This window comes from Miniopterus natalensis, chromosome 19 (assembly GCF_054644295.1).
Source record: "Miniopterus natalensis isolate mMinNat1 chromosome 19, mMinNat1.hap1, whole genome shotgun sequence".
NCBI classification, from domain to species: Eukaryota; Metazoa; Chordata; class Mammalia; order Chiroptera; family Miniopteridae; genus Miniopterus; species Miniopterus natalensis.
The window spans coordinates 22,829,428-22,845,840 of NC_142099.1; the positions used below are offsets into that span (position 1 = coordinate 22,829,428).

The 16,413-nt window shown below is 45.1% G+C and overlaps 1 protein-coding gene across 1 annotated transcript in view; it reads right to left on the reverse strand.

Annotated features, from left to right (window-relative positions):
* Positions 1–331: 331 nt before the first annotated feature.
* The window catches only part of NIBAN1 (niban apoptosis regulator 1), a 108,639-nt gene continuing 92,557 nt past the window's right edge, over positions 332–16,413 (reverse strand). Inside the window, exons 10-14 of the mRNA XM_016224669.2 lie at positions 14,667–14,828; positions 12,931–13,041; positions 10,748–10,855; positions 7,934–8,045; positions 332–4,926 (exon numbers count right to left, since the gene is read on the reverse strand). Of these exons, the coding sequence (XP_016080155.2) occupies positions 3,812–4,926; positions 7,934–8,045; positions 10,748–10,855; positions 12,931–13,041; positions 14,667–14,828 (1,608 nt within the window). The 3' untranslated portion in view covers positions 332–3,811. The remainder of the gene's footprint in view (positions 4,927–7,933; positions 8,046–10,747; positions 10,856–12,930; positions 13,042–14,666; positions 14,829–16,413) is intronic.

The window sequence follows — 16,413 nt, forward strand, 5'->3', positions numbered from 1 at the left end:
CCTGTGGATTTCTTCCTGATGACAGAAAATTAAAAGTTCCATAAAACAGTGACAGTGGCTCACCTCTTCCTCTCCGAGGGCTGTTATTGCATTTGCTTAAAAGATGAAACCAGCCCAGCGGGGCGGGGCTCAGCAGCTGAGCATCAACCTAGGATCCAGGAGATCACGGTTTGATTCCCAGTCAGGGCACATGCCCGGGTGGTGGGCTCGATCCCCAGTCGGGGGCATGCAGGAGGCAGCTGATCAATGACCATTCTCTCATCATCGATGTTTTTTTTTTTCTCTCTCTCTCTCCCTTCCTCTCTCTGAAATCAATAAAGATATATTTAAAAAAAAACAAAAAAACAGCCCCATTCCACATAAATATGACATCTGGACGCCTCTTCAGGGATGAAGATTTTATTGGAATATAGGCACTTGCCAGAGTAAATACATGGTTACAAAGTGTATTAAGTTTATTTGCTTTACATAATGACCCCAAAAATACACAAAAAACAATCCACAGTGTTGATTTTTTTCTTGAAGTCGCAGACTTCAGAAGGCAAATCCCAACCCCATTTGTTTATGGTAAAGAAGGCACAGGCAGCCAGCTTTTTTACCTAGTGAAACCATATTATTGTTTTAGTCAGTGATGTCCTTCCCTTCCCCACATTAAAATTGACACATAGCATATATCATTTAGCACTTAGTATAAAGAAATAAAGTCACCTGTCTGGGAGAATTGTGAAACCCTTAGAAATCACTGGCTCCAACCTGGAACTTACAAATCCAGACTTGAGAATCTTCTGAAACAAACGTAGATGATCAGGCACAATAACCTGTGGTTTTTCACACTTAGCCTCTTTATAAAGCTTTTGGACAAATAAAAAATCTCATCCCTGTGGTTTTCAATATATATATATTAAGAGAAATTACTCTCCATAATGCAAGGCACTACTGCCTCAGCTCCAAGCTGCAAAGGAGCAAATGATGAGCTAATTTTTTAAAAGAAAATATCATTTCTTTGTGAAAGGTCAATAGTAATGTAACTAGTTTAAAGTCATGGAATTTTTGCTAAACACCATGTCTTGAGGTTTGATGCATTTCCAACAGATCTGCCTGTAGGGGAGATCCCCAGTGCAGCCTGCAGAGCGAGGCTTTCATGCTGCTCATGGAGACCACAGTAACCTTGCTCCAACCCGGGAACTGCTGAAGCAGTACAAAGAAGACCATACTGAAAGCAACAAACTCGTGGTAATATGAAGTTATTCCATCAGCGTGTTACAATGAATAAGGAATGTTTTTAATGCACTTGAGCTTCCTGTTCCATCTACAAATGGAACAGTCATCCTGCATAGTCTAGTGAATTTGTCTTTTGTGAAATATATACAGAAAAATTATTTGATTATGTCCTCAAATGCATCATCCCACTTAGTGCCCGGTCCCCTGAGGCCCAAAGGATGGGTAAAGGGAGGGCACCGGTGCTCATCCATCCAATGCAGTGAAGGGTACTCTCCTTTAGGGTTGGAAAAAATGACTTTGCGTTCCAAGGGTTCAAGAAGCCCTGATGGGAGAAAAGGGAGAAAGCTGGGACGCTCCTGCGTGGCGGGTAGCCTGGGCTGTGACTTCCTCCCTCGCCGCAATTCTCCTGGAGAGAAAGGCAGTCCTTGGCAGACAGGGCTGGCTGGGCACTGCTCCTTTGGCTCTTTGCCTTACTGGGCAGAGCATCTGACCATGTGGCCATCTGCCCTTTGGACTTGATTTAAGGGAAGACTCCCCAAGGGCAGAAAGCCCAATTGAAAAAAAGTCTCCCTGCAGCACCAAATAGCACCAGCACAGCAGAGGGGTGGGTGCTGGGTTCTCACATGTCCTGAGCAGCCTGACACGGGCCAGCTCCTTGCTAGGCACTAAGGATAGTCAAGTGACTTGAGGAGGCGGGGAGCCATTATTCAAGGCTGTGTGTTTCTAGCAGGAAGCACAGAGGCTGATTAAAGCCTAGTTTCTGTCCTCAAAGAGAAGAGCCCCTGGGAGAGACAGGAGGTAAACATAACTTCAGTATTCCATGCTAAATGCAAGGATACGAGTGAGCACTGAGTGTTACGGGGACCAGGGAGGAGTGGCCTCTCCTTCTTTGCGTGTAAGGAGATCCTTCCTTGCTGTGAGGATCTGAGCACTCTAAGAAAAGTTGTAATAGGAAGCTATACCGATACTGATTATCTTTCACCATTTAAAACCTAGAAACCCAAGAAATTCTTCATGGGGAGGTGGAGAGGGAGGTATTTGAATTCCTGCTGAAATGGTTAACCCGTGGGACAAATCCTCGAAAAAACTGATGTAAACTTACTAGCTGATGATGATCGACACTAGCTTTTGGGACACTATGTTGGGATCTAATACTAAAACTTGTGGAAGGAAACATGAAGATGTAATATTGGGACTGGAGCTTTTAGGAAATAAACTCCCATTTTCTGAAGGACAATCGAATACTTCTTTATTTAATAATCCTTTGGAAGTCCATTCCACCTTTAACATTAACAGTTATAGGTCACAGTCGATTTAGATGTCTGTGTGTCTTTTCCCCCTAAAGTGTAAGTTCTGGGAGAAAGGAACAGGCCTTTTTAAACCACGATCTCCAGCACCTGGGACATCACAGACTCAACTTGCTAAGAGACTGAACAAATGATTTCTACTTCCGGTAACATCTTACTAACCTGATGGTATGTATATATCTTGGCTTTTTTCTTTCTCTCTCTCTCTTCTTCTCTCTCTCCCTTTTCTTTCTCTTGCATTCTTTTTTATTCATTTTATTCACGTATTCACTTTACTTCCTTCTGGGAGCGAAGCAGGACTGTTTCAGTGGGAAGAGGGAAAGCTTTCTTGCCAGCCCAGAAAGCATATCATTTGAAAATTGGTGTTTTCTTTGATTAAATTCCCTTGGGCCTTTTAATTTATACTGAACAAAGCACCTTATCTTTCCTCCTTCTCTTCTTCCTCTGTCTTCTTTTTGGCAGGATGCCTAACACAGCGTGTGGCATAGAGTAGCTGTTTCAAGAACATTTGTTTAATTGGTAGGCTTTACGCCCAATAATTTAGCTAAGCCCTTTCTCTGCACGGTCTAAGGCTCATCTGGAATGCTTCAGCAGGCCAGGGAAATTTTCTTGCCTCCTCTGAGTTTCCCCAAAAGGTGACTGATTAATAAGAATCAACAAGGTTCATGAACAAGACACTGATAGCAGATTTAGTAACAGGCGCAGACAGTTCCACAGACCACAGCCTTCCTCCGTTTCCGCTCAGCTTCCCCAGAGCTCTCAGGCTCCACGGGGCTGCACACGGCCGTGGGGGCTGGTGTTTGCCACCTACCCTTTCCTGCAGCCTGACTGTGGACAAGTGCCGAGTCCTTAAGAGATGGTGAAGTCGGTACAGCAGACAGTGAAGCTGGATTTACAGCAGATATTTGCGTTCTTACAAAGAATTGAAAAGCCTTAAAGTGCATTAGAAGAAACTGTGCAGAGTGTATTGCAAACCGTGCTCCTACTGTTTTCTCTGTCCTCAATGCAACACCCTCAGCTGCCTCTCACCCCAAACACTCCATTACCTTTGTAATCCCTACAAAAATGCTAAAGCGACAATTCATGGCAAACAGCTCAGTTCCACAGAGGTTTGCCTCAGTGCTCACACGCTGTGTGCATTCCCTCCGATTTCATCCTACAAATTAAGGAAGTACTTAAAAAAATTTTTTTTGGTAATAATCCACATGCACCCCCTAAGCGTACCCATAACTAGCCCATTGGCTGAGTTTGTTGAAAGAGATACTTTTGCCAAATTGCCCCTTTCACTCCTCTGAGCCTGCCTCTGGGGGACTCTCCCTCGAATCCTCTCTCTGTGGACCTAGGATGTCGTTAGGAGGATCCTCAACCACCCACTGACACTCGTGAACACGGGCACCCTTAATCTCCTCTGCATTCATGCTGGCAGTAGCCTGGGCTGGGCCTCTGTTCCCTCCCACTGCTTCTTCCACAGAGACCTGGCTCTCACTGAGGCCGATGGGATCAGAATTTAAAGTGCAGCCTCCTTGTGGCATGGCCTTACCTCCTTCGTGGGTGTCAGGTCCGGAAGGCCTCCCTGGGAGCTCCCTCCCACTGGGCTCCCCAGCCTCTGCTTGCTCCTCTGTGGGGCCTGGGCTGGTGGCACCCTGGCTGAGCCCTCCACAAGCTGGCTGAGCCTCTGCACATCCCCCCAGCTCCACCCCACTGGCCTCAGCCTCAGCCTCAGCCTCAGCAGGGGGAGAATGGGCCTCCCTCTCCCTGACCCCACCGTCTGCACAGTTGCCCTGACTAGAAGCAGCTGCCTGAGTAGCCTCTGTGTCAATTTGGGTTGTTTCTGCTTCTTTTTCAATTGCTTGGGGAACAGGGGTCTCCTGCTGTGTATCTTTTTCCATCTCGAGGGCGGCAGACACCATTGGTACTTCAACGGTCACCGTCAACAAATTTCTGAGCTCATTCAAGGAGCATGAGGCAGAGATGGATTCTGACTTTTTGTGGGCAGTGGCTTCTCCATTCGCAGGAGTCCCTCCAAACTCCAGCTCTGATGAGAGTGTGGCCCCGGCTCCAGCCATGTCCTCTGCAGCCACGGGATTCACAACAGGGTCACCGATGCCTGAAATAACCACCTGCCCGTCCCCACCTGGGAAAGAAAGGCTTTCTCTTTTGGCCAATGGACTAGGGACCCCAGGCTGCTTCTTTTCCCCTGATTCCTGGAACACATCATTACTCAGGGTCTCGCTATCAGCACCTCCTGGGAGAAGGGCAGAGGCTCTCCTGGCAGGGCTGGCCTGGTTTGACCCTGCAGGGGTCTTCAGATCGGTTAAGCTGGACACGCTTTCACTGGGCAAAGCCATATTGTCTTCAAATAAGTTGTGTTTCTTCAGGACAGCAGCCTCCTTTATCACTGAGACACCAGAAAACAAAACATGGCGTTAACACCCTGTCCTGGGGATTGGCTTTTCTGATTTTACCCAGAAGCCAAACTCTCCTCTCAGCTTCTCTGGCTATCTAGATTTCTCAAGGTCAGATTCTAGCTTACGTCCACCCTCTTCCAGGTAGCCTTCCCTGATGATAGATCGAAGCCTGCACACTCATTCCAAACTCTGGGCCTCTGTGGTCTTCATTCCTTCACTCATTTATTCAAATGGCAAACACTTACTGGGCACTGACTATGGGACAGGCTCTGGGAATCCAAAGATGAGTAAAATGTGGCCTTTGCTAGCAAGGAGCTCACAATCCATAATGGTATCACCTGTATCACTCATGAGGCCCCCATCACATTTTATTTATTAGCTAATATGTGCAGTTCCAGTTTTTCCCCTTGACTGAAATGCCTCTAAGACAGGAGCAGGCCTTACATTTCTCTGCTTCTTTCCACAGCACAGTCCTGCATGTGTAACGGGTTCTCAGTACTGAGCGTGCAGAGAGAGCCCTGCTGACCTGTTGTCTCCAAGATGGGTTTGGTACTTTCGCCCTAGCATCTTTGTTGTAGATATCTTTGCCACAAGCACTTTTTTAAAAAAATAAGTTTTTGTCGATTTCAGAGAGAGGAAGGGAGAGGGAGAGAGAGATAGAAACATCAATGATGAGAGAGAGTCATTGATCGGCTGCCTCCTGCACGCCCTGTACTGGGGATTAAGCCCACAACCCAGGCCTATGCCCTGACTGGGAATCGAACCGTGACCTGGTTCATGGGTCATGGGTAAATGCTCAACCACTGAGCCATGCTGGCCAAATGCCACAAGCAATTTGATTCAAACATTTACACTGCATAACTAATTGACTGTAAGGCAATTTTGCCTTAAAAAAGATAAAATAACTGGTTGACAGTTTATTTTTTGTTGTTTTTTTGTGGGGTTTTTTTTGTCAGTTTGGTTTCATTTCTCCATTGACGAAGTAGTGGAGAAAATAAATAGTGGTGATTTTTAAATAGTTAGCATTTTTTTCCGGGTGATGATGATTTTTGCCCCAAGAGTGAGTTGGTTGCTTATTTTGGAGCATTACATTCGGAAGAGGAAGAGAGGCACTCAAGGTCCTCTGAGGGTGGTGAGTTAAATCCACATTTCCCACAGAACAAGGACAGGGCCTTAGGTATAATCCACAAAATAAAATCAGCTATTTGCACAGTATTGCAATGAATCCACACACATTTTAAATGTATTTAACTATTTTGTATTTTGCAATAAAGTCTTTTTAATTTTGTTATTTGGTTTTAATGTGTCTCTTTGAATTATCTTAATTTTATCTTTTTTTATGGCAAAATTGCTGTATGGCCAATTAGTTATGGGGCAAAAATGTTTGTGGCAAAAATGCTTACAGCAAAGATGCTACTGCAAAAATAACTAGACACGCCAGAATGAGGATCTCTGTACATCCAGCTCAGTCTCAGGCCTTGAGAGGAGTAAGAACAGTAACGATAATGACAACAGCTAACATTTTTGACACTAGGCCTCTGGTTATGGCCGTGCAGGTTGTACCATGCCCAACAGTATCACCTCCAACGGGGTACCACTGACATCAGAGAGAGCATAGGTCTCTGCAGTCAGCATAATAATTTCCTAGCAGCTAGCAGTAGAGTGTCCTGCTCTAAAAATCAGCATATTGTGGCAATTTTGGACAGAGTGCCGTGAAGGGTCTGGAAGAAGGGAAACTTTTTCTTTTTTTAAAAGTATAAAGTTTTAAAAATTTTATGTTTTCCATCACCATTTATCTCCTCTATGCCCTCTTCCACCTCCACCCACCTCTTTTTATAAAATAAGGAATAATTTTATTGCTGTTATCATTTATTCCCTAGATTAGGCAAATTATTATTTTTTCATTTAAATGCTACTTTTTAATTATAGTTTATATTCAATATTATTTTGTACTAGTTTTATGTATACAGCATAGTAGTAAGACAATCACATATTTTACGAAGTGTTTGCCCCGATATTGCCAGTACCCACCTGGCCCCATGCATAGTTATTACAATATTATTGACTGTATCTCCTGTGTTATACTCTACATCCCTATGACTATTTTGGAGCTACCAATTTGTTTTTTTTTAATTGAATTTATTGGGGGTGACGTTGGTTAATAAAATTATATAGGTTTCAGGTGAAGGGAGCCTTTTTCCAATTCACACCAAGGTGCCGTGGTGGACTGGCGGTGGCCTTGACCAAGCCCTTCCTCGGTGCAGACTCTGCACTGGCATCTTTACATTCCTTATCTCAGTAGATCCCCTGTAACTGGGACCTGGGCTTGTGCTTGGCCAGCGTTCCTAGTGGAAGGGTTTTGTGATGCTTGACATCTTCCCCACGGAGACCGAATTTATGGATCCTACAGTTTTATGGATGGCCCTCCATATCTCTATCAGAGTTTTCCTATCCACACTCCTGTCCCAAGCAGGGCCTGCTTCCACACTGGGTGCGGGAGTCCTGGCAAGCTCACAGCGCACTGGGCCATCGCCCTGTGTCCTTCGCTGTCCAGCTGAGAGGAGGTGAGGAATGTTTTGGGAGAGCAGCTGCTACTGGGGTCACCTCCTCCTGCTCTGGGCGGGGTCTTGATCCTGTGGCTAAGAGGAGTCCTTTTCCTCTGTTCTGTCTGGAACAGCTGGAGGACGACAGCTGTTCCTGAGACACCCTAGGTTTAATCTCTCTGGATCTCAGTTTTCTCATTTGAAAAACGAAGCTTCAAATTCCCACCTCACAGAGTTTTCATTTGTAATGAAAGAGAAGAATATCTAATTTGCCCACATAGCTTTTGCTCAGTCAGGGTTAGCACCCTCCCTCCCCTCTCTGTCTCCCCAGCAACATCAATTGCCCTTCCCCTTTCATGCCTGTGAAGCAAACCTAGCTGGCCGTTCCGGGCCCATCTCTGGGGCGCTCCCCTCTATCCAGAGTTCCCTCCAGTACCAGGTGAACCTTCCTCACCTTTCAGGGTTTCATCAAGGAGCATCTGATGTAAAATCTCCTCGTACACGTTTTCCACATGGATCATGTTGGTGTGATCAGCGAAGATGAACTGCTCGTATTTCTGAAGTTCCTGAGGAGCGAGAGACAGAGGACCAGGCGTGAGATGCGGGTTCGTGGAGGAGACATGGGAAGGACAGGCCTGCCCTGGCCAGCGTGTCTCAGTGGTAGAGCATTCACCCAGTCACGGGAGGGTCACGGGATGGATGCCCGGTCAAGGGCAGTGCCTGGGTTGCAGGTCTGTTCCCTGGCAGCAGTCAGAGTGCGGGAGGCAACCAATCAGTGTGTCTCTGTCACTTCCATGTTTCTCTCCCACTCTCTCTAAGAATCAATGAAAAAAATACCCTCAGGTAAGGATTAACAAGAAAAAGAAGGGGCGAGTCCTACTCCTGACCCCTCCTGGCACCACACCTTATACTGGGTGCACACACAGGGGGTAGATTGAGAGATTTGATCATCTCAAGGGGTGTCACTGAGTCTGGTTACCCCAACATAACCAAAGTATTTCTTTCTTCCTTTTTCTTAAAAAACACCAGCAGGACTTTCCAAGGTATATGTTATACAATAAAATGCAAACATTTTAAAAGTACAGCTCAATGATTTTTAAATCTACACATAAACCCATGAAACCGTAACTCAAATTAAAGATCGAGGACATAACTCCCACGCCTTTTTCCAGCCACATCCCCCAGGAGATAAGCACCCATCTGGTATCTATCACAATAGCTCAGTTTCTCTTGTTCTTGAGCTTTCTGTAAGTGGAATCGTCCATTCTTTTGTGTTTGTTTTCGAGATTCATCCATGTTGCCACGTGTATCTGTAGCTTGTCCTTTTTATTGATAAGACATTCATCGTATGAATAAACTAAAATTGTTTATCCAAACTGCTGTTGATGGATATTCAGATTTTTCTCCCATCTTCTGACTGTGAGGAATATAAATATTATGAACATTCTCGAGCATGATTTTTGTTGATTTAATGACTTACTCATCTTGAGTAGATACCTACAGGTGAGACTACGGGGGCTTGGAGTAGGTGTGTGTCTAACTTTATTAGAAAGGTGTGGGCATCTCTAGTCAAGGGCTCTCCAGGAACCTTCTCTTTCCCTCCAACTGGTCCTGGCACTCACCTATTCTTCTAAGACAACCCAGGCGGGATGCAAAATCCTTTAACCCTTCCTGCATCCCAAGGGTTTCCAAATGGCTTGCCTGTTATCAGCATGAGGACAGAGAAGGTATCAAAAAGCACCAAATAGTATTCCAGTGATTAACTTAGTAAACCTTGCACCTAAGGGTGCTGGAAAAGGGCTCCCGACAGGTGGCTCTTAGAGAGCCAGGGACTTAGCAGTGGGATTGGATGTCTTTTGCCTGGAGGGACAGGATTTACAGCAGGTGATCAGAAGGCACTGTATTCAGACGACCCTCAGTGCTAGGATTCGGGGCTCTGTAGTAGCCCAGGACCAGGTCCTAGCAGGCTCTCATGGTGTCCCTTTATACGTACCCTAGAGGAAAGACAAAGGATTGAGAGGCAGGAGCTCCCAGGACCCCAAGAGGGTCTGTGAGACACACAGACAAAGACTGTGTAGTAGGAGCTCTGCCCAGGAGACCGGACCCTGCCTTGGACTGGCTGTGGGACCCCCGGCAACATCATCACTGCTCTGTACCTCTTTCCTCCTCTGTGAAATGAGGGGCCCGCCGGGCTCATGTCTGCAACACCCTTTCATGTTCCCACGTGGCCTCCGTTCCTTATTCCACTGATGATGATTATTCACCCCCCCAAGACTGGGCAAAAGCAGGACCCTGCAGCCCACTACTTAATCCCTCAGGTCTCCTCATTGCTACAACAAGGATATAAAAAGTACCTCCTCCTAGGGTTGAACTTAGAACCACTGAGCTAATCCATGCAAAGTGTTTAACACAGTGCCTCGAACGTGGTAAGCACTCAACAAATGTTAATTGCCTCAGTCTAGCCTTCTTAGTCTTAAGAAGGCTACTGCAAAGTATTACTAGCTCCATTTTCTACAAGATGAAATCGAGGACAAGAGGGAAGAAAGGTGACTTGCTCAAGGCCTGAGAGCCGATACCTGGAGAAGCCAGAACTTGAACTCAGGTCTTGACCCAGCCTCCAGGGTCGGATTTCCTATTACTCTGCTCTGCAGACTAAGTCGCACTTCATAACCACGGCTGGTTGTCACTGGTTGCCTGGGGTTCAGAACAGCTTTAAATGATTCATTTCATCAGTTTCACTAAACAAACGTTGCTGGATTTAACAGAGCAAATATCCTCCTGTAATCAAGCATGTTACTTGAGATCTTTTCCTGGAGGTAGTGGCCAAGTTGCAGAGGACACGTCGGACCTAGGAGTCATTCTATAATAAGGAACATCTGGTATTTTCAGGTGTTCTGCGGCAACCCTTAGCTTGACTCAAACTCAGATCGTTACCCTTCGAGATTTTTGTCCAGTCCAGGGGTCGGCAAATCCCGCGGGCCGCTTGGTTTTGTAAATAAAGTTATGCTGAAACACAGATGTGCCCATTTGTCTATGTATAGTCTATGGCTGCTTTGGGGCCATAACAGCAGAGCTGGGTAGTTGCAACAGAAATAGTATGGCCCATGGAGCCCAAAATATTTACTATGGGACATTTACAGAAAAAGTTTGACAACCCCTTCTACTGTTTGCAAGCACATCATGGCCAATATAAATAACTAAATAAATAAACCATGCTTGGACTTCACAGGCGATACGAGCAGGCTCTCTGGAGTAACCCAGCCCTTACTGGTTTGCACGTGGACGCCAGGGCCTTCTGCACGGTGGGAAGTGTGATTTGAACGAGTGCCTCTTGAAATATCCCCTTCCGAACGGTGCTGCTGTCGTAATCATATTGCTGTCAATACAGAGAGGAAAACATATGCTCAATAGCAACGCTGCAATCTGTTAACTTGCGCTTAAACAAAAAACTCAGCCACCCACTTCATCTCCTCCGCCCGCCCCCAATTTCTGAGGACCCTTGTGGTGTTTCCAAGGTCTCAGAGATCTTTCTGTGCAATTCTCACACTCCAGGTGGAGGTTATGACTGATAATGACCCATCTTACCCTCCCCTCTTACAGGTATGGAAACTGAGGCAAGATCAAAATAGCAACTCCTGCATTATAAAGAAGCTTGGGATAGAACTAGGGGGTGAATTTGTACTTCGTCACCCCTGTCCTAGGTGGGTTCCTGGGAGCCATGGTCATCTACTTCTTTCATTCGACATCCCAAAAGCAGGATTTGTGGGTTGTAGTGATTTCCACGAGGGAAGAGAGTCTGGCTCAAGCTACATCAACACTATGGCATGTTCACCAAAGACGTTCAGTATTGAGAACAAGAAAGATGCTTCACTTTGTACTGCATGGATCATCCAAACCAAGAGACCAGAGTTCGGTTTTAGGTGTCACTTTAAGGGGATCACAGACGAAGTGGAACATAGTCACAGGGACGCGAGCAGAATGGTCAGGCCAAATAAATAAAGGAGGCGAAGGCATTTATACCAGAGGGAGTGACTTGGGGCTAAATTATAGCTCTGTTCAAACAACGAAAGGCTTCCATGTGGAAGAAGGTCATTAGCAAAGAAGGTAGAACTGGATTGACTGCTGAGAACTTTGGCTTAACCTTAGGAAGCACGTTCTTGCCGTTAAACGTGTCCAGAGAAGAAATGGACTCTTTGGACAAGTATAAATTGGAGGTAATACTGACATTGATATCTTTCCTTTCTCAATTTCAAGTTGATTATTATGTGTGTTACCACAATAAATATTGCTTTTAATTATAATAGTTTGGTTGCCAGAGTTTCCTACTGTCTGTGATACCTCAAGATCAGGTCTGAAATTCAGAGATACCCCTCCCAGCCTATGTGGAACTTGGATCTTCTGCTCCAAGCACAGTTTAAGGCAGCAATTTTCAACCTTTTCCATCTCATGGCACACATAAACTAATTACTAGAATTCTGTGGCACACCGAAAATATATTTTTTGCCTATCTGACAAAGAAAATAGGTATAATTGTGATTCGTTCACACCAACGGCTATTGTTGTGCTGAGTGTTGTCACTTTTTTATTTGACAATCTAAGGGAAAATAGGTCAGTGGCCCTGACTAAATAGTCAGGTATTGCATGTTTTAAAATTTCTGTGGCACACTGGTGGAAAATCGCTGGAGAAGGGGGAAGTAAAAAATTAGTGCATTAGATTTAAAGATAGTTTAAGCTCTAGGGTCACCATCGACTAGCCTGTTGAGCTTAAGTAAGCCACGTTAACTCTTAGTCAGTTTCCTCATCTCTACAATGGGAACATATTCTAATTATCTCACAAGTTCTAGTGAGGATCAAATGAAACATGATAGATTTTAAAAAGCTTTAAAAATATAGCATATACGTGCAAGCTCCTATTATTAAAACAAATTATATATATATTTAAACATTAAGCACATTAAAAATGAAACAATTTCATGCGGCAGGTATCTCTCACTCTTTTGGGGGGAAGTGCAGGTGTCCTTTTCTTGGAGTATATTTCCTTTGCCATGAGATGTCGGTATTTCTAAAATACTCTGGCTAATTTAAATGTAAACTATTTGAAGAAATTGGCTGTGCCTTGCCTGTTATTATAATCCGTGCAATACCTATCACAGTGTTCTGCTTGTAGCGGACAGCCAATAAATATCAAGTCCAATTGCTTTAAAAGTAAACTGGGACATGTCACTTCAGCTGATGGGCAGCAACGGTGAGGACCTGTGGTCCTGAAAAGAGCCACTAGATGGCAGAAGAAGCCTGAAAGTGATGCTGGGGGACCGGCTGGTCCCTAACAGTCACTGGAAAGATGACAAAGATGACAAAGAAGGCTAGGAAAAGAACTTGGTATTTTCTACTCAAAAAGAAACGAGGGCCACATTTTTGTTTTATGCTCCCCATATGAAAAAATGGTTTTACCTTTAAGACGCGGAGCTTAACCTTCTCAATGGCGACGGCTGTTTTGGAGGCCTCTCCTTGGAGGCGCGGGGAAAGCAATTGCTCGAAAGTGAATACGGCATTCTCCATGAGCTAGAGGCCAAAGCAACACAGAAACAGCAGTCAGAGGCAGGGGTCACGACCCCAGGGCTGCCTAAGTCGTCTGGAGAGAAGGGAGGGGATGACCATCGGGGTGAGTCCCCTCAGGCACTTCTCTGGGGGTGATCTAGGGCAACAGGTCTTACACACATGCACTTGCATGAATGTATATATACATGTATGTAACCTTTCTTCCCATCTCTTCTCCTTTGCCTGAACTGGAAAACCCAAGTCCATGAGATTGAAACTACCATCATCTGGTGTGGTCACCCCCTTCCTCCGACCTCTGGTACCTACAGCCAGGGATTAACACGATGACGTAGGAGTCATCTCCAATTATTTTTGGCTGCTTTCACTCTGCACATGCACTTTCAGGTGGATGTAAACTAGCCAGCACATCTCCCTCTCCACCTTCCACTGGCCCCCTCACCCTCTGCCAGGATGGGAAGGGAGGCAGGGTCAGGGCTTGTCGCAGGCACGTTCACGGGTTAGAAACCGAAGGAGCTCGGGTTTCTTATTCTCTGCACTTGTGCCTGCATAAGCTTCACCAGGGTTCAGCATTACCACAGGGACTTCTCTTAAATGATTGCCCCATTTTGTTCCTTTGTCGATCTTTAATCCCTCACAAATCAGAGGTTAGATAATAAGATGTGTCACTTAATCCTGCCGATAACTTGTAAGAACAAAAAAAGCTCCTTTCTTTTCCAAGGCTGTTGTTCCCACGGCAACACCTACCTTTCTCACAGCATTCTCAACATGGGAGTGAATTTATCTAAGACTCTGTCTCCTTATCAGCTCCCTAACGTGGGGTCCAGCCCCACAATAAGCTCCCCTGGAAAATCTGTGGAATAGAATTGTGCTCTTACAGCTTCAATGAGCACACCCTTTCTTCAATGATAAATTACTATGATATGGAAAGGGTCTGTGCTATTCATTCCTGTTCCTCGTGGGGAAACAGGAACCTATCAAATAAACAAGAAATCCAAATATGAAGCTGTGAGTGACTGATCGATTCTAAGTTAGGGAATTAATTGAAACCAGTGGGTCTCAATCCTGGACACATATTAGAAGCACTAGAAATGAGTAGGGGAAGTCTTTTTAAAAATTATTAAAATGTAGCTCTGGCTAGTGTGGCACAGTTGGTTGGGTGTCATCCCACGCACTGAAAAGTAATCAATTAAAATATATTTTAAGAAATTATTAAAATATAATATTTTTAAATTATTTTAAACATTACTTCAAATTATTAAAAAATTTTAAGTTATTGAATTATATATAATTTCAATAATTAAAACATAATTTTTAAATAGGTATATATAATCAGAATCAATGGAGGTGGGGCCTAGGCTCCAGTATTTCTTAAAAGCTCCCCAGGTGATTCTAATGTGCAGCCAAGGTTAAAAGCGCTGATTTGACAAATCAATTATTAATTAATGTCACTTTATTTCCCTTCTATGGCGTTCACCAACATGGAAGAAAGATGAAGCCAGCTGGAAAGACAGATACTATGACGAAAGCAATGGCCTCGCTTCCCGGCTGCACAGCAAGCCAGCCCCATCTGCCCACACCTGCTTCCCTGCTGGCTCAGCCCCCCCCCCAGGGGCCCCCACGGCTCCCACCTCCTGCATGTGGTTCTGGGTCCGCTGCACCACCAGGTCGACGTGGGGGAATCTGAAGCGGCTCTTGAGATCCTGCAGGCGCTCCTGAAGCAGGTTCACTTTGACATAACACGGTTCCATCTTCACGGAATCCAGGGGAAGATTCATAAGCCGGTCCAGGTGCTACGTTTGGGTGAAGGGAAAAATTAAACATCTTCCGATTTCGGAGCAATATTACACACATATTCCTAAATTCTAAACAATCAAATTCATGTTAGGAGAGTGAATCACTTCTCGGATCGCTACGTCTGTGACATCTTCAATTGTCCTCCTTCCTTCAGTAGGTCCCTGGGGAAGCTCTTTTGCTAGGAAGGGGCTGGGAGAAGAACCAACTAGACTACGGGAGGACCCAGGGATGCGTTCAGGGCTCCAGTCTTAAGCTCATGATGGACTGGCTGCCAGCTCCCACTTCCAGAAGTCAAGAACTAGGTGGGTAGGTCCTTTTGCACATGGAATTGTTACTGGGCCCATGAGTCCCTGCAGCCTTTTTTAATAAGTGACATTCCCTCAAACAATTCCAGGGAGGTCAGGGGGCCCCCTAGACTCCAAGATGTACAGCCAGAGTCCCTAAAGTTTTCTGAGGCTCTGTCAGTGTCCACAGGACTTCCCTGTGCTGCAGGTCCTCTACGGTGCTAGTGGACAGGGTGTGGGCAGTAAGAAGAGGCCTGGCCTGGGAGAGGTAATCAGTTTTAAAAACTAGGGTCCCTCCTCCTCTAGTCTGCACTTGGTCACTGAGGCTTCCAGCAAGAGGACGGCATCTCCTGAAGACCGCAAGGGTTATCACACACTCATACACTGTGACTGTTGTTGCCAACAGAATGCATTTTATTTTCCAAGCTTATTTTCAAATAATTTTGAATATTGGAGATCAAGGATAAACCAGAGAGTGGGTGGAGACAGACAGAAAGAAGGGTGCTGAAAATGGAGGCCTAAGGAGAATCAGGGAGTGCAGAGGTGAGTGCAAATTATACAGGATGTCCTGTCTCATGTTCAGGTCACGGAAAAGAGGTAAATCTAGGTTTTGAGATTTCTCTAAGCAGAGATGTAAAGAGGGCCCATCCCTGGCCAGGTGGCTCAGTTGGTTGGAGTGTCGTCTCTTGCCCAAAAGGATTACAGGTTTGATCCACAGTTAGAGCGCCTATGGGAGGCAACCAATGGATGTTTCTCACATCGATGCCTCTCTCTCCCTCTCCCCCTTCATCTCTCTCTAAAATCAATAAAAACATATCCTCAGGTAAGGATTAAAATAATAATAATAATAAAATAAATAAATACATAATAAAGAGGACCCATTCTCCTTGTGTTTGTAATGGGGAAATAGTGCTCCCTTTGAGAAGTGAGTTACAGAGAGCTCCACTAACATGGAATTAATTACCCAAACTATGCTGTCAAACTTGCCCCTTGTCACGCAATATGTAGTGTGACTATTTTTAGTCACATCAATTAGGCAGACAAGACAGAAAAAATGGTTCACCCCTTTGCTCCCAGCAGACTGGTGAAAATTTAAACAAGTGATTGCCTCCATTTCTGATGGGACTGTGGGGAAGAAAGTCCTCTGCCATACACAGTTGGTAGTTGGTGGCAACGTAAATTTTAAATCCTTTTTGGAAATGCAAATGGCAACATCTGTTAACGTGAGGAATAAACCTACCTTTCGACCTAGCAATCCTGTCCCAGGAATCTATCCCATAGAAATAAAAGCATCAGC